Source organism: Anabrus simplex, chromosome 4 (assembly GCF_040414725.1).
Source record: "Anabrus simplex isolate iqAnaSimp1 chromosome 4, ASM4041472v1, whole genome shotgun sequence".
Classification (NCBI taxonomy): Eukaryota; Metazoa; Arthropoda; class Insecta; order Orthoptera; family Tettigoniidae; genus Anabrus; species Anabrus simplex.
In genome coordinates, this window is record NC_090268.1 from 53063492 (window position 1) to 53082752 (window position 19261).

Below are 19261 nucleotides of genomic sequence, written 5' to 3' on the forward strand. Positions count from 1 at the left end.
GAATTATGTGTTGCCACATTGAAATGAGTGAGCGAATTAAGTTATGTGAATGGAAGTCTAGAAAGTGTCATTTGAGATTTAAAGAGACGACATGTTAAGTAAGGGGCGGAGAGACTCCCCAAGAAACTGAATTATGTGGCTCAGAACGCCCCCTGAGTGGAGAGACTCCCCAAGAAACTGAATTATGTAGCTGGGAACGCCCCCTTAAAACCAGAGAGAGGCATCCACTGAGAATGGGTGGTTTTCCATGGCAACCAGGGCCATTAGTTTTATTTGTGTATTGGTTGTGTTCTATGCTATATTTGTAGATTGTGTTCTGAAATGACATTGGTTCTGACCCAACAGACAATTTATGTTATGTGTCCAGAATCCTGGATTTATTTTTGTCCCATGGCATTTTTGAGGATGATGTTCGTTTATTTAGGATGATGTATGTTATTTCTTTTTTTAATTTATTATTATTTATTATTATTATTATTTATTATTATTATTATTTCTTATGCAATGGTACTTCAGAGTCAGTGGGGATAGTTTGAGTGAGTTTATTCGTTTTTTACTCCGTATGTGCAAGATCATGATAAAGACATAACGGTTGTACTTAGACTTGTCCTTAACATATTTGAACAATTCTCAACATGTTAGCTACAAAATTTGTAATTATTCATGTGAATGCAACATTGTTATTTTGCATCATGTTCTATAATGATCAGAAGTATAATAAACCCTTTTTATTTTCCAATTTTAAAGAATGTTCTCATTCGTTTTTAGTTAGATGATACCTGTTTTCAACTACCCTCACGCCACTAAGTTTTATATATATATATATATTTATTATGACCAATAGATTTTAAAACCCAGTTCACGACCCTGTAGATATATTGTCGGAGACCCATTTGAGTAAGCGGCGTGTGCAGTATGTACTCTAAATAACTTGTGGATGACTATAGATTTAAATTTACAATATGAAAACCAGGGGAAACCGAAGTTGAAGTTAAATCTTGGCAGAAAGTTTTGAGGTGTTGAAGGGAATCTGTAATAAAAGGGAAGAGAAAAAATTTTAGGAAAAGAAAGAAAACAGTGTTTTTTTTAAATTTTGTAAGTGCCAGTTCACTACAGTTGTTAAGTCAAAATTAAGAATTTATATTTTTATATACAATTGTGTGTGTGCATGCGTGCTTACTGAAATCTTGATTTAAATTTTTAAGTTACATTCTTATATTTGGAGAGGGTGCCAAATCATGAATTGACTTGGATACTACTGTACATAAGTTATGCTACTGAGAGTAGCATGTGGTTGAGTGAAGAGGGATGTGACCTGAGAGGCAATGGAATCATTCAAGGAAGCCAAGCAATATGACTGAGCAAGATGACACCTTGACTACGTCATACTGCAATATTTGCTGGCCATGTGGCTAGGTAGCTGTTGTCTTAGCAGACAAAGGACTGTATGTGTAACTGGAGGTTACATAATTATCATTAATATGAGGGTCAAGTAATAAGTCATGGCAACTATTCTTTTTCTCGAGAACAGGAGACAACATGGAAAATCTAAGATATGCATTTGGAAATATAGGGCATGTACTTATGCATAGTGCCTGAAGAAAAATTCTGACTTCAGAAGATTCTCGTAGGAAAGGTATAGACAGCAAATACACAAGACTATGTACAAAGGACAGGTCTCCACTGGTTAGAGACCTTCTAAATAATCACCCAAGGCTTCCACTGTGCGTTGCCAGTGGTGGGGAAGGCGATGAATACCATTCGCTGCACGTGTATTGCTAACGTGCGATACCTCTCTCCGAAATGCTGTTACGATGTCCTCTTTGTTAGCAAACCGTTTTCCACATAATGGCTGCTTGACTTTGGGGATTAGATCATAGTCACATGAGCTCACATCAGGCACATAAGGCGGGTGTGGAAGAATCTCCCATCCCCACCATTGTAAGCGACGCTGAACGATGGCTGCTGTGTGAGCTGTCGCGTTATCGTGTAGATGGTGTTGTCCACCCACCTTGCCACTATTCTATAGGGCATGGTATGCGCACCTAAGGCTTCCCGCAGCTCTGCATGGCATTGGCGTGCATTTCTGCCACAGAGAACTGCTATTTTAACACACGATCGTTGCTCCTGCTTGTTGACTTCCATTTTGTGATGCTGTCACTCACACATTGAAATTGAGGGCATGCTTAGACCCACACTGTTGTTTACATACACCATCTAGTGGCATCATATGCAAGTACATACTGTACGTTTCCAAATACACATCTTAGATTTTCTGTGTTGTCTCCTGTTCGCGAGAAAAAAGTAGTTGCCATGACTTATGACTCGACCTACGTATAATAACACATTCTAAAAATCAGCACTTGGTTCACATGTGGTGGTTGTAATGATGATGAATATATGGGAGTTTAATAGGCTTATTCAAATATAATCTTTAGGCTCATTTAGAAGTAAATTCCACTCTACACAAATACAAAACCTATACACTACAAATATCTCCTTATCATATTAATTAAATTAAATTAAATTACTTGAAGTGACACCAACTAATAAAGATCAAAGGTAAGCATGATGTAGCAGGTTTACAATGTTATTTCTATAAATGAGTACCATATTAAATGTATATTCTCTCACAAAATTCTCCAAAATTAGGAACAATATTCATGAGAGTGGTCAATGTTTTTTACACTGAATAATTTTGTATTGTATTATGAATGACCATAGTACATTTTCCAAATTTAATTTTCCAATTTCCTTTGAATTCTTCTTCATCCCCATGAATTAACGGTACTGTCACGGTTGCTTCACTCCATTTCTAACCTTTTCCTATCCGATTGTCACTGTAAACCTGCCTGAGTTAGTACAACATGAAACCATTAACCAAGAAGAAAAGTAGCACCTATATACCGTAGTTCATTTTAAATTTTATATACAGGGTTGTATCCCAGTTAAACAGTGTCAGCTTTCTTTAATCAGGAGGTATCGTTTATGTCCGTTCATTGCTGTATCTTCCTTCAGTCCAAGATTCTTCATGTCCCTCTGTACAGTTATCATCCAAGTAGCCAGAGGTCTTCCAGGGCATCTTTTATTTGTAGTGATGAGCGCTTTCTGACTACATATCCATTGTGTCAGCTTACCAGTTACCTCAGCCTGTACCGAGCTAATTTTTCCGCGATTTAAGAATTCCTCTCATTAAACTAGATATTACATCTCTCTGCAATCTGTAAGTTATATTTTACCACTACTTCATAAATCTACATTCTGATGAGATTTTCTGTTCATGGGTTGTAACAGTTTGAAAATTATCATTAGAATACTGCAACTGAGCGAGTTGGCTGCTCAGCATTGGCAGCAAAGGTGTAAGCTTGTATTCAGGAGAAGGTGGGCTCAAAACCATCATCAACAGCCTCAAGATGATTTTCAATAGTTTCCCATTCACACCAGGCTATGTTGGATCTGTACAAGTCACAGTTGCTTCCTTCCCATTTGTAACTCTTTCCTATCCAATTGTCACTGTAAACCTGTCTGAGTTAGTACAACATTAAACCATTTGGCAAGAAGAAATGTAGTGCCTATATACCGGTACCATAGTTCATTTTAAATTTTATATACTGCTATGGAATCTTGGAATGAGACTGAGGAGTAAATTTTTATCTTGTCTTACAAAATAAAATGTCTTATGTAACCTTGAAAGTAAACAAGTTGTCTTGTTACTGGTGTCTACATTTATAAATAGATCGCTCCAAACCGACTTGCATTTATTAATATATGGGTGCATTTCTAAGTGCAGACATTCATTTTGAGATTTCTTGCTGCTTAACGGTATGTCATATCGACAAATGGATTAGGCCATTAGATGCTGCTTTTAGTGCTCTACCTGATTAGCCCTAGGATATTTTCTTGTATCTCCTAGTTGTACTATGGTTGTACCACCATCATGTCTCCTGTATTTATGCGTTAAATTGAGTTAGAAACTTAATTTCATATTTTCTTCACAGTTTTTCAAGGCAAAGAAATCAGAAACTAAAATATTACTATTATTTATAACTTAACAAGAGTTGTAAACAGAAAGAAAAGTAACTTACTGAAATTTAGAAGATGTGCAATTGCATGTACCACACTATAAATGAAAACAAATACTCCTGTAAGCTTATGGAAGTAGATATGCTGGTCTAAGGGCAGGATATTGCTGAAACCTCGTGTGCGGAGGAATGTAATACACTGTCGTAGCATTAACACGAGTATGAACATACAGTTGAAGTTCAGACACTGACCTGTAACAGAAAACAGTCATATTAAAGCATATTAACTCAGAGAGAAAATACAAAAAGGATAGCTGCACTTGCATGATGGTCACTATGAAGTACACCCTTGTAATTAGTTTTCAAAAAAAATTTAAATAATATTTTGAAGTAATATATCTATCATTTATTCAGTCAGTATTTTTCAACATTCCCCTAATGAGGCAGCTATCCCCAAATGAAAACATTTATTTCATTTGTAAATTGTTTTATTATGGAAATGGTGAAAGTCTCTGAGAATATTAGTGGCAATTTCTTCTAGTTCCAACATACTAATTTTAAAACTGGTAAAGAAGTTCACTCAGAATATAGAGATCATTCCTTGAGCACCAAAGAGCAGTCAAATCACGTTCCAATTTTGGAATATGTGGGTTCTAAAAAGTATGGTATAATTATTTTCATTGACATATTTATCCCTTGACTCTTCACAATTCACAGGCCTCCATAATAGAGTCTGATAAGACAAACTACTATGTATTAAGAGATTTAGAAAGCTCCATTGTAGATGAGTCCGGTACTACCATAAGTGGGGAAATTCAGAAGCTCCTTCACTGTGGGCATCTATGGAAACCTATTTTATATAAAGAAAATGTTAATAAATAAGGAAAGGAACAAAATCCCCTACTGCAGAATGTATGGCTCAGAAACACTCTGGTAGGAGTACTCACCCTATGAGATTGATTATTAAGGAAGAGAAATTGGAGAAAGAACACTAAATTGAAATGTATGATAATGAAAATATGGTATGCTTAGTTTTCTATAAAATCATATTCAGGAACCCATGAATTTCACCAATACACACCTTCCTATTAGTGACATGATCAATCAAGTTGCCATGAGAGAAACACTCTCTATCTTGATTTTCTTTTCCTTGCCTTTTCACAATTATTTGGGGTTGACATTTTTGTGGATTTGGCCCAGTTTTACAGTTGAGTGCCCCTCACGAATCCAAACCTATATGGAGGGAGGTATTTGCTATTAGGTTTCTCTGTAGTGTTTGGTAGTGTATTCAGTTGTGTGTGTATAAAGTGATGGGTCTCTTTCACATTTCACTTCTTCATATCACTGCAGATTTTGGTTTGAGTGACTGTACGGTTCATTTATGATGATGAGATTTAATGCTAAATGGCTTTTTCTTAATTTGCACACCTAAATATTAACAATATAGTGTCAAAAGAGCCTGTGTTCAAAGACGATTGTATGTTACTGCCTGGGCTAAGCAAGGTGCATGGATTATTATAACATGCCAATGCTGGGTAGTCGCTCCACCGTACACGTGTCTGCCATTCAAATAACTGGTGGGATTATTCTCTTAAATTGCCGAATATATACTTTCAAGAACTTCTAAAAACTGATTACTAATTAAAGAGTAACATTATATTCCATATCTGATCCAATATAACTTACCACACGCTCTAGCAGTGATGACATAACCATTGAAATTACGATATTGAATAGCCCTTGAGATAAAGAGTCCAATGTTGACCAAAAGAAATCCTGCCAAGAAGATAAGATAGACATAGTTGTTCTTCATGTATGGCCTGGACAGCTGATAAGGTCGCAGAGCTGCAAGTTTGCCAAAAATTGAGCGTGGGGATTCCTTTGGTTTAGGTGGAACAAGCCATCGATCTATGCTGAAACAAGGAATTTTGCTTGTAGAATTCTGTTAACAGTTAAGGTACCATAATAAATAGCAGACAATTTCTTATTCTTTACTCAGAGTAACAATAGGATAATAACAGGTCAAGAATAAAAAAAAAAAAAAAAATATTATAATAATAATAATAATAATAATAATAATAATAATAATAATAATAATAATAATAATAATAATAATATTGGTTTTATGTCCCACTAACCACACTGTAGTTTTCAGAAACATCAAGCTGCCAGAATTTTGTCCCGCAAAAGTTATTTTAGGTGCTGGTAAATCTACCAATATGTGGCTGACATATTTGACCACCTTCAAATACCACCAGATGGAGTCAGGACTGAACCTATCAACTTGTTCAGTAGAGCACTAGCCTTCTAAGCACGAGTTCTCAAACAGGAATTTAAGTTCATTATCATCAAAAAGTTCTTGATTCATCCAACCTTGTCTTCCTCTGGCAAAACTGATCAGACTGAAGTTGGTATTATATATCAATGATGGTTATCTAGTTGTAGATAGATAGATACCATCAACAATGTGATTAGACCTTAGGGGAAAAGTGGGGGGAGGGGGGAGTCAAATTTAAAAGTAGGTAAACTAGAAAACTAAGATGATCTTAAATTCAAAATGTTTTATTATCTCCAGAGCAAATATATAATTTTACTCAGTTGCACACCTAGTCCCAAATCTTCTTCTCAATTCTCAATCTTAAGATTGGTTGGCAGCAATTCATCTTCTCCACTCTTCTCTGTAATCCACTAATCTCTTCATTTCTACATATGAGCCTGTTCCTACGTCATCTCTGATCTGTCTTGAATGTTGCAGTCTAGGTCTTCCTCTTCATCTTTTACCTTGAATCATTCCTTCCATGACATTAACTATGAAACCATTGTGCCTATAGAGATGGCCAATTAATTGGTCTCTTCTCTATCTTATTGTTGCTAAAAAGGATCTTTTTTCACCTATTCACCTAAGAACTTCATTGGTGAGTTTTGCTGTCCATGACATCTTTTCCATCCTCCTCCAGCACCACATCTCAAATGCTTCCAGACGTTTCTTATCACCTGCACTAATAGTCCACGTTTCTGAACCATACAAGGCCACACTCCAGACAAAGCACTTAATAAATCTCTTCTTGGTCTCCACATTTAAATTCCTTGATGTAAGTAGTATCCTTTTCTTGTGAAAGCAATCTTTGCTTGGGAAATTCTGCTCTTTATGTCGACTGAACTTTTGCCATCTGGAGTGATTTTACTTCCTAAGTAGGTAAAGACATTTACTTGCCTTAGTTGTATAACATTAATTCTGATGTCGACTGCAATATGCTGGCGGTTGCATGCCATAATTTTCGTCTTTTTTGTATTAATTTTCATGTTATACTTGTCTATCAATATTCAACAATTTTGACCTAGCCTCTCATCACACACACTTTCATTGTATTTGCAATTGAATTGCAAGCCTCATTTTACCATGCTTCTTTTTACTTGACTGACATTTTGGTTGAATTCTCCACTGAAAAAAAAAAAAAAAAAAAAAAAAAAAAAGTGACTGGTGCACAAAGATTTGTAGAGATTTAAACTCTTACCGTCCAGTAGAGGCTGAACATGAGAACCTTCACATTCCCTTCAAACCAAAATGGTAAGAGGTTGCACAATAAACAGAAAATCAGGGCAACATGCACCTGTTGCTTGGGAAAAACCAAAATATAGTATTTATTACCTGCACTTAAGGACTACTTAAAGACTAAGAGCAGTTGATGTTGAGTTGACATTTCAGTTATTCAGATATGAGTGATAAAATATATCATAAACCAATGAACAGAAATATATATCGTGAAATGTTATTATTATTATTATTATTATTATTATTATAATACAGGGTTCTCAGAAACAACATGAACTGGGTATATGAGCATTAGAGGGTTTGTCATGCTGTAAATAATTTGAAAGAAATAATTCAATATCTCACACTGTTGTCATTTACGGTAATCAGCTTTACAAACTATAAATCTTGTGTTTGATCCATATTGATGGTGGAACTTCTTACAAACTGTCAAATTGTATTTAATTATCCTCTTAGACAATACATTAAAAAAAGTTATCAGCTACGCAGTGGCCTCCACGGTATGCACTAGCCATGCGTCTTGGGGGGTGTGCCATTTACCAACTGAGGAGCCCAACTTGGCACACTGGGACGAAACGCTGACAACTAGGAATGAGTTAGATGGAAAATTTATAATGTACAATAACCGACCAACTATATTGGTATTATAAATTTACTCATCCACGACAAATATTTCAGGTTCCCCATGGGAATCAACATCTTTATCATCTGATGGCCAGGCAAGCATCAATTTTTGAAAATGAGACAAAGTCTCTCATAGTGTATTAGCACTGCCAGTGGTTCCAAGTAGCCTACACAGTGGCCTCCACGGTATGCACTAGCCATATATCTGGGTGGGTGTGCCATTTACCAACTGAGGAGCCCAACTTGGCACACTGGGGAGATCCATAAGTTATACCAGAGAGGGTGAAATATGTTCAATACTTGGTCATTCGTGTCCTTCCCATCTGAGGCAATGGCCAACGACCAATGCCATAGAGTGTTGCATAGTGGAAAATGTCATGGTAATAATTGTGATGGTCTGTAGTTTATTATATAACTGTGCCAAATTACTGTACAGCTGAGTATGCAGGCTGAGAAGACATCAGAATTCATGACACAAAGTCTGCTGGTCATAAGAAACTAATTTATTATTCACATTGCTTTTTATGTATTGATGTACAGAAAAATTTAAATGGGGAATGATAAACAAGTGCATCTCAGAGTTGTTTCCAGTGAACTGTATAGTAAATAAGAAAACACAGTTTGTAATCAGAGAGGACAATAGCCAGAAGTAATCTCTTTATGAACTTGAGATAATCCCACAGGCGAATCGTAAAGAGTATCATTCCTTGAGTACTGACAATTTGTCCCAAGACAGATGGCTATCATGTTAATTCACCTGTTACTTCTGTCAATGGCCAAACTGAGAACTACTTCTCCAAGGGATATGTAATCAAAATCTCTTATCAAATTATCTACCACAAATTATAATGGGAATCAGTAATGGTTCTGCAGCTCTTTTCTGTGTAATCCAGAGAATGGCCAAAGGTTTCATGCTCTCTAAGGCAATGGCAACAAAGAGTGCTGTTCTGAATCCTAACCAGTTTTGATTGAACCAAGTAAATGTTTGTAGTCATCTTGTATGGGATAAGCCTCATTCTATCATTCACTTACTTCCTGAAATATATTCTTCTAAAAGTTCTATGTCCTTTCCTTATAAACATGTAAAATATATTATCCTGATGTTGCTTTCTGTTCATTCTCTGTATTTCTATCACTGAACAGGATCTTTTCAACTGAAAGGAACGATAAAAATTTCTTGTAATGTGCCGTCATCATCGGCAGTTACTTGTTTCAGAGTTTACAGATTCCTGGCTAATAGCTCACTTCAATTCACAGCAGTTTGTGTTTAAACTTCTGGTGACTGTACAGGCCAATTCTTGCATAGAACATACATCTACACATCGCACAGCTGAGGGATGGGGGAGATCTTGGCTGGGTTTGGTGAAGTTTGCATTCCTGTCGCTTAATATCTTTATGTCTGCATCGTTCTTGCTCGAAGCGATGAACTGACACTTTGCCGCCAAACTAAACGGTCTTTGGCAAGCCTTTTCCAGGTTTGTGGGTTTATTTCTGCCATCTTTAAGGTTTGTTTTAGTTGGTCTTTGAAACGTCTCCGTGGGGCACCCCGTGGTCTTGAACCGGAGCTAAGTTCACCATAGAGGATCTGGCGTGGTAGTCTGGTGTCATTCATACGGTACACATGTCCTTCCGATCTGAGGCAATGGCCAATGACCACTCTTAGCACATGCTTTCTTGAGAACTTAAACATTAGAGACGTAGTTTTCCCACTTGATGTTAATGATGGAACATAGTTTTTGCTGGTGAAAGTGCTCCAGCTTTCTGATGTCACGACAGTATAAGGTCTACGTTTCACAACCATAGAGAAGTGTAGAGATGACTACAGCCTGCTAAACTATTAGTTTTGTGTAAATTGTAAGGTTTTTTATTCCTGAAGACTGTGTGATAGTCGGCCAAAGGCCACATGGGTAGCATGAAGCCTGTTTTCCACATCCTGTTCTGAAGTACAGCTCTTTAACAAGATACTCCCAAGGTAAGTGAAATGGTCTTCTTGTTCTAGTTTGGTGTTTGAGATGGTAATGTTAAATTCTGGAATGTTAGTCCCTGGTGCAGGCTGAGCAAGTACCTTGGTTTTTTTGGCATTGATGTTGAGGCCAAAAAGGTCATATGCATCCTTGAAACTGTTGACTGACTGTTGCAGTTCCTCAGGTGTAAGAGCCGGTGATGTGGTATCATCAGCATACAGCATTTCAGTTACTCTAGTAACACTGGTATGACTTCGCGAGTGAAGGCTGGCCAAGTTGAAGAGGCCACCATCAAAGCGGTATTTATCTCTGCGCCAGGGTATTCTGTTGTTTCATAAAGCATAGCTGCCAAGTACAAGGCAAATTGGGAATGGTTCGGAGAAGTTGTTTTGATGGAGAATCTGTCCAGTCATACCATCATGAAGTGCTTGCACCAGGCCCACAAACTGCTAAGGACAGCCAAAGTGTCTCAGAACTGCCCACATAGTGAGTCTTGGAATACTATCAGAGGCCTTTTCCAGGTCATAAAACACAAAATAGAGGCTTCTGTTGTTCTCTGCATTTCTCTTGCAATTGCCTTACACAAAAGATCATGTCAACAGTACCTGTGGAGATGACTTGCAGGCAGCTAAGCAGGATCCTTGCAAGAAGTTTACCTACAATGGATAACGGAGAAATGCCACGATAGTTGTCACATATACTACGGTCACCTTCCTTGAAAATAGAAATGATATTGGAGTTTTTGAGATCACCGGGTACCTTTTGCATTTCCCAAATTGAGAGGATGAGAGTAAAAAGCCTTGTTTTAAGGGGTAAGCCTCCACCATGAATTAGTTCGAGAGGAATGTTTAGTCCTGAGAAGTTGGTGGTATCATCCACTGGAATGAACACTTCTCCACTCTTTTAAACCGAAACTCCACTGCTGCTGATGACTTTCTATGGGATGTGCCATAACTCCCCCCTCAACCCTGGCGTTATTCACACTGGATGATTAGAACTCTGTGATCTGTCCAGCAATCATCAATGCTCCTCGCAGTCTTAGTAATGAGAACATCTTTCTTGTCACACTGTCGGGTGATGATGTCGAGGATGTGCCAGTGCTTAGATTGTGGGTGCATGTATGTGGTCTTGTAATGGTTAGGTAGTTGAAACTGAGTGTTAGCAATGAACAGCTCATGTTCTGCACACAGACCGAGAAGTAGCAGACCATTGGCATTGCAATTACCAATACCATGTTTGCCCGTTACACTTCCCCACAACCAATCATCCCTTCGCACTCTGGCATTGAAATCTCCAAGCAGTAGCAGTTTATCTGATGGTGGTATCTTGGTGATGATGGAGTTCAGCTGGTGGTAGATATGGTTCTTTGTTTCTTCATTGGCCTTCAGGGTGGGGGCATATACAGAGATGAGTGTGATGAACCTATTTCCGGAGAGTGGTATATGGAGTGACATGAGACTTTCACTGAATGCAATGGGTGTGAGCTGATGATCATTTACCAGTTTCATCTTAACTGCAAATCCAACCCCATGACTATGGTTGTCTCCACCCTCCTTCCCTTTCCAAAAGATGGTATGGGCCAATCCAGACTCAACTATCTTCCCTTCATCTGATAGTATATTTTCACTCAGTGCAGCAACGTCTGTGTTTAGTCTAGCAAGCTCATGGGTGATTAGAGCTGTTCTTCTCTCTGGTCAGTCACTGTTTTCATTATCAAGCAATGTTCTGACATTCCAGGATCCAGTTATAATTTTACATTCATCTGCCCTATTTCGACCCACTGCACAGTGGGTCAAAATCGAAATCTAGGGGGACAAAATTATTTTTACGTTTTAATCATGAATTTAGAGTGAAAGCAATGTATATAATTTGTTTACTTCATAATAAACATCAGTTACGACCTTTTTTAAGCTACATCTACGTCTACACATGCAAGAAATTGTCTTTGACTAGGAGTTGGATAGAGCCTAAACTACAATAAACTACAATAGATTGTACTCAGTTTACCTTTAACTTGGAAGGCTGCAATTGTGGATAATTGCAGACAGCACTTCAGTCACTATCACTAATCACTCGATGACCCTGACCTTGATGACTCATCACATGTGTCATCCGAAGCATCATCGTCATTCACTGCCGCATGCTGTTCATGATGAGCCGGTACATCTGGTTCTTTCAGGAGTCACTGGATAATGCTCTTCTCGTTTTATGTAGAAGTTTGGTTTTATGAGATATTACTGTGTCCGAAGATATCAGCAGCATATGTAATATGTCCTCATTTGTATGTTTTCGTGAGGATTTCCTAGAATATCCAAATCTGTATTTTCTCAAAACTTTGTTACGTGTTTCTTGGGCTTCTTCTGACAATTGCCCGATAGGTATAGTACAAAAATCAATTATATCTGCCCCATGAATTAATGCTTTATGCACAGTGACTGGCATATAATAACATGGATACAGATTTAGATACAATTTTGCTGTATCCTGGGTGTAGGTTTTGCAAGCGGGTGTATTTATAGGAAACTGACAAGGAAGAGCACACAAAATTGTAGAAAAATGTCTGGTTACCTCTTCATTTATACCCATGATTTTGGATGACAAGACTGGATCCTCAAAAAACGGCGAGCAGTGTTGCCATCATTCGAATTTCCGACGCCTTGGCTTGTCAACATGCAGACCCATTTCTGATCGAAATTTATTTTGTATTACTTTCTTTCTGTTTTCTATTTTTGTCTTATCTTCATCCCCTCTTGCTTACAATTTCTTAATTTCTATTTTGTAAGATGTATGTAGCAGGCATTCAAACAAACAGATCCAACAATGGAGGGTAGATAATCCAAATTTATAGCTCTCTTCAGGACAAACTGTTTTTGTGAGTGTGTTATTCATTTCTCTGGGACCAGCACCACACACATAACACCTCTGTGCTGATGAACCTGTAATAGAATTGCAGACTTTTCCATCCAATATGGTCAGCAATAGAGTTTGATTAATATATATGTATTGATCATCAATTTCTATTTTAATTGGTTGGAGGGACGTTATTTCAGTTTCAACTAATTGAACCTCTCGCCTAGTCAATTCTACAGTCTCCTTTTCAAACAATAATTTAAGAGGTCTGCAAAATCGTGTCGAAGAAGGTCGTGGGTTCTGCCATAAAATTTTCTTTCATTGTTGCTTTCTACATTTAAAGAATAGATTTGTAATGGAACAACTGAAACTACAAAAATATCATTGTCACTGCCGTCATCATCTGTAAATTTCTGCTTATACTGACTATGTCCGCTTGAACCATCACACCCCCATTTTAATATAATATGAACTGTATCATTGCTAGAAATAGACTGTTTCAAAACATCTTCTTGAACTACTGCCAGGCGCTCAACTGTATGGTCGACCAATGATTGCAATGTTATTGTGGCTCATGTTTCTGTTATTGTTATTGATTCACTTGGTGGATAGCATTTCTGTTTTGTTTCTCTAATGATGTGGTAAGGTGGGAAAATATTACAGTTCCTATTTTTGCATTCAAGTCGCATATTCATATATTGGCTTTTGCTGCAATTGTTATCTACAAGGAATGATAGAGACTCTTCACCGGTAAGTGGTACAGGTTTTACAGCTGGTGATATATAGGATTTTTTAATTTTAGTAGCTCTATGTGGAGACTTAAGAGTTTCTTTAACCATTTTTGCAGACATGTGCTATGATACTAGTGTGACATGAATAAGTTCTTGTTCTGAATGTGCAGAGAATAGCGGTTGAATTTTTCGTCTCTTTGATTTTTCACTACTTTCACGAAAAAGCTTTCTAGGCCTTCCGTCTTTTGATGCCGATGGAATAGGAGGATTTAAATTTTCTGTTAATTTAGAATCATAAACAATTTTCGAAAATATTATCTTCTCTTTTAACCACCAGAATATTTTGAAATGAATTTTGCTCTACTTCTATGAACCTGCTTCCACTGCCTGGTAAAATTATCAACAAAATCCTTTAAATCTCCTTGTAGACATTCAGTTCTCTCTTCAGAACAATTGTCTATCCCTAATTTACTTTTGACAAAGTCACAAAGTTCCACTTTTGACACAATCTTCGAACCCAGTGCTTCAAACAGTTGTAAACGTGGGAGAACTGGTTGCGCGGCATCTTCTAAAACGTAAAATAACTAAGTAAGTTGCAAAAAGATGCAAAAATTCTTATAACAGGCGTAAACTACAAGACTTTATCTACATTTTAACATTAAGTAGACAGTGACGCAGAGTGATGCGACATGCTAAAACTCTAAGTGAAAAAATAATTTTAAAAATAATAGTTAAATATTACATGATGCAAATATAGCTAAAATTACGTAACAATTACGCCCATTAATAACTGAAACCCGTTACAAATGTAAAGATCATACCTTCAGCTGCATGTTCCATCTTAAAGCATCACACTAACCTCAAAGACAACCAAACCACAGTCACTTGCATTCACTCTCCAATTCAGACTGCGAGATACGCACGCACAGCGCAGGAGGTAAGATAAGATTCCACCTCGAACAGTGGTGACAGATTTACACTAAGATGCGTTTATATCCCAGAATAGTGCGCGGCAATTATATGAGAATGCTGTAGAAGTAACAAATTTTGATTTTTTCATTATGAAAAAAATAATTTTGTCCTCCTAGATTTCGATTTTGACCCACTGTGCACTGATGACCATCACACATCTGCCACCAAAGTGCAGGTATGGACTAGGGGCTCCCAGTTTACCCTAAACCTGCCTCCACCATCCTTGCCCTATCACTATTGGACTTGATCAAAGTGAAGAAAGCAGCAGGAAAAGTGCCACTGGCGGGGATTTGTTTAAGGAGGATCTCAACTTGCCAGGAACTGACCCTCACACTAAGGTCTCAAAGCCATATCATGTGGCACATGTGAGAGGAGACATGCAGGGTTATTCATCGAGAAAGCAACGGACTGCCGCAGACTCCAGTTATGAATGAGTAGCGCCTTCACAGACAGTCCGTCTGGCATGATCTCATCTGCCTCCACAACCGTTGGGAACCGAAGTGAGAGGTTCCTTCTCCACTTGTTTCCGTTGGGTCTTCAAGTGATCGATTCCACTATCATTTCCTCCACTGAGGGAACCATCACCCCACCTAAGGGAGCTCATCCGCCCAAAGCCGTTGGCCCCTTTAGAGAGTCAGGTTATTTACCGCTGCCCAACACTCGGCGTTAGCAGTTTTACAGCTGGGTGCCAGACCAGCCAACCCTCCTCCTTTCTCATTCCGGACTTGGGACTGGATAGGGGCGGAGTACTGTCAGAAATGTGCAATTATGTCTTAATACATTTTTTTTGAGTGTGATAAAATAAGAAACTCCAGAGCAATACAAGGAAGAAATTGGTGAAAATGAAAATTATGACATATACGTAGAGAAATGTGGAACAGTAGTGGATACCAACCAAAGTAAGTTATATTTTTAACACAGCATATTTCAAAAGTTATTTTTAACATGTTGATACTACAAGCTTGTCAAAATTGTCAGTAGTTGTTGATCTTTAAAAATTTGGGGTAAGTTCTGTTGTCAATTGTGAATGTTAAAATGTTAAGATTAGGTGATACTGACTGTATTATAAAGTAAAAAAAGTAAACTCGTGTCCTCATCCTGAGGTGGTGCAGTTCTTTTCAGGCACACCCCCAGTGGAGGTGAGCTGCATTCACCATTTCAACCACATACCAGCCCTCCTGCAATTAAATTTCTGGCAATACCAGGAATCGAACCCAGGCCCCGAGGACGACAGCTAATAACACTAACTGTTATGCTATGGAGGCAGACATTATAAAGTGAAGAATAGGAGATTTATACACAATCACTACAAAATCTTCATTAATATCAAAACCAAATCAAAACATCTTGAAAAATGTATAGCAGAGAGTATTTCTATTTTAACAGTTATGTATGGAAGAACTACATATTTTATACAGAGTAGTAACTGAGGTCTGTAGAAACTGTGAAATAACAAGACCATATATTAGATGATTGTTTTCATACCTCAGTACCTCAATAGAGTTAAGTCATTTTTTTAAATGATTTTGTGTTCATACCTAATGGAAAGGTTCTCTAGTAGGCCTCCATGTTTTTCTAGCTGGTTTTTAAGAGCTTCATATGTAATGGCACCTCTGTTGTCCGCATCTGCATCTTCAAACAATGCCATTGTGAGGTCATCAATTTGATCTTCGCTGAACTTCATGCCATTTTCTTCCATGCAAGCCCGCATTACATGCTGGAGCTCTCGATGCTGGATCAGACCATCCCCTGAGGATCAAAATGATAGTTAGAAGAGTAGTATGGGCAACAACAAAAAAAATATAAATACTAGAGCTACTGTAATTCATCACCTTCCATGCTCTGACTCAGCTTGCACACCAAAATCACTGATTACTTCATGCCAAATATCAGGTATGTCAATATTATTAGTAAGCTGAGGACATTTAGGAAGCTTAAATAGACATTAAAATGTTAAATTAGGCACAATCAAAAATTTGTGGAAATTTGTATGCCATAGTGGGGAGGGGGACCTCAAGATCTATCCTCTCCCCAAAATTTCTGTGAAATTCTTGATATATCACTCTTATGCACTAAATATTTCCAGATTGTGTTTTATTTATGTATTATAAAGGTAACCACCAATTTTGACTCAATTTAAACTCATGTTCACATAATATTTATGTTATTCTTGACATGGTGAAGTAAAAATCAGTGATATTTTCTTACTGTTATAATTTGTTGTACTAACTGCAATGCCATGAAGGCAGCGCGGCAGTCAACCAGGAAAGTGGTGCATGTGGAGTGACCAGAAGTCCTTTTTTATCCAGACATGTACTTTTTAGACCATTGTCTGTGGGGCAGGTGAATTATTAAAAAAATGAAATGTCCTTCTTTTTCAGTAAATCTGCTTATTTTTGCGTAATCTGTCTTACTACTTCGTTTTTACTAGCATTCTTCATTACACGATGAGTACCAATTTGTTATATCCCTGCATCCAAATAGAAAGAGGTTTGAGAAAGCCATAAATGTGACCTAGGCCTAACTAACTTGCGCCCGCAATTAGTGACAAGATGGAACAAAGGTTCAGAAAGAGAGCCACTTAACATGTTTGTAGTTGCGACAAGGGCAAATCCCTAACAAACCTCTCACTGTGGGGGGCTAGTGGCAGGTGCAAGTCTCTCTACTCACGGAGCTGAATTTAGTGGCACTTTTATTCTGCACAACAGGATGGCTTCCTTATGATTCACTCTATTTTAGTTCCATAAACTACCTACCATGATAGAGTTTCACCAGAACGAATATGGGAGCGGTCAGGTGGCGCTGTTGTCTATATGCAGTGTGTATTTGATGGGCATTCAGTTGGGAGTGTTGTTACTGTGTGGCGTTGAAGTGAAGAGTGTCGATTTCATCACTCTAAAGCATGTTTTCAGAAGGTGATCAACATTCGTAGATTAAAACAGAGGTTGCCTGTGGCAAAAATACAACAGAATGTTATCAAGGATTACGTTAAGCCTGTGGCAAGAATGCATTGCCGTATAGGACGATTGCATGATGGGTCAAGGCGTTTCGTACGGGTCGGAATGAGATTTCGAATTTGCACCACACATGTCGGCCGTCCAATCCTCAAAATCATATTGACATCGTGAGTGATCTCGTTTCTGTAGACTATTGACGGACTGTCCGGGAATTATGCGCAGAGGTTGGTCTCGGTCATCAAACGGTGTGGTGCGTACTTAATATGAAGAAAATTGCGTCCCGTAGGGTTCCACATCAACTCACCGACGTACAGAAATGGTAGTGGTATGCACTGGCTGGCATCCACCTGGACAGATACCGCAATGAAAGAGACTCATTTTTGCAGCGTATCGTCGCCATTGATGGAAAATGTGCTCTAGTCTATGAGCTGAAATTAAAGCGTCAATCGAATGAATTGCGTCACCCTGGTTCGTAGAAATTTTGACAGGAACCCAATCAAGTGAAACTTATGCGATTATGACATACGACTATGAGGGTGTTATTCTTACACATGCTGTGCCTGAGGAACAAACCGCCAACAGCGACTACTATTGCCGATTTTTGAAGCGACATCTGTGTCTGGCTATGCGACACAAACATCCATGTTTATTGAGAGACGATCGCCCTATCGTGTTGCATGCCAAGCTCTTATTGCAGTGGTGGCATTGGGAGGTCTTGGAACATCCTCCGTACTCGCCAGACATCAGTCCTTATGACTTCAACCTGTTTCCGAGGTTGAAGGAATCCCTACAAGGCCGCCGATTTCCTTACGTGGCATCTGTACTCCACGCAGTGGGGTGCTCTGTCGCTGTCATCAACAGAGAATGTCTTACAATGTTAAAAAGAGAGAGGTTCCACCTATTCAATACAATGATAAACTATTGTACATAATTTATGTCACAACATGTTTAATTTGTTTGGGACCGGTTTTGACACGTCATCAACTGACAGAAGAAATATGGGTGAGAAGTATACAATTATCGACACACAAAAAAACACATTAAAGGATAACTAACACATATAACACTTTCTTGAAGAAGTGAACATTTGTAGTTCATGTAGTTTTTACACTCTTGCTGTGAGTGTTAAAAGAACTGAAGGGTAGCAGTGAAAAGTAACACTTTTCCATGAAGATAAATTTTGTAGAGATCATAAGCAGTGTGATGTTCTTGAGCACTCTTGCTGCCAAAATGTTAGATCTTGAGGTTAAAGAGGTTCTTGAAGGATGCAGCATAATTTACAATTGTTGTTAGGCAAGGAATACACTTCTGGCTAGGTAACGAATAACATAATTTTGTTTTTGGTGCTTCTAAAGGTGGATAGTGATATATATATATATATATATATATATATAAACTCCTAGAGTATATTATAGGATATGAACTTATCAGTATTGATATGGATTTATGAGATCTATAGAAAAAGGATAATAAGTTAGAAATAAAAATAAAAACAGTGAAAAATGGTGCTCAATTTCTGTTCTTACTTCCTCTTATACTTCCGTGCAAGCTAAACAAGGTGAGCCTCATAGTATTACTTATCTTACCA

General features: G+C 37.9%; 1 protein-coding gene across 1 annotated transcript in view; it reads right to left on the bottom strand.

The window, feature by feature from the left end:
* Nox (NADPH oxidase) overlaps nt 1-19261 on the bottom strand; it is a 388201-nt gene that overhangs the window by 61226 nt on the left and 307714 nt on the right. Inside the window, exons 6-8 of the mRNA XM_067145995.2 lie at nt 16255-16465; nt 5709-5935; nt 4086-4274 (exon numbers count right to left, since the gene is read on the bottom strand). Coding sequence (XP_067002096.2) covers nt 4086-4274; nt 5709-5935; nt 16255-16465 — 627 coding nt within the window. The remainder of the gene's footprint in view (nt 1-4085; nt 4275-5708; nt 5936-16254; nt 16466-19261) is intronic.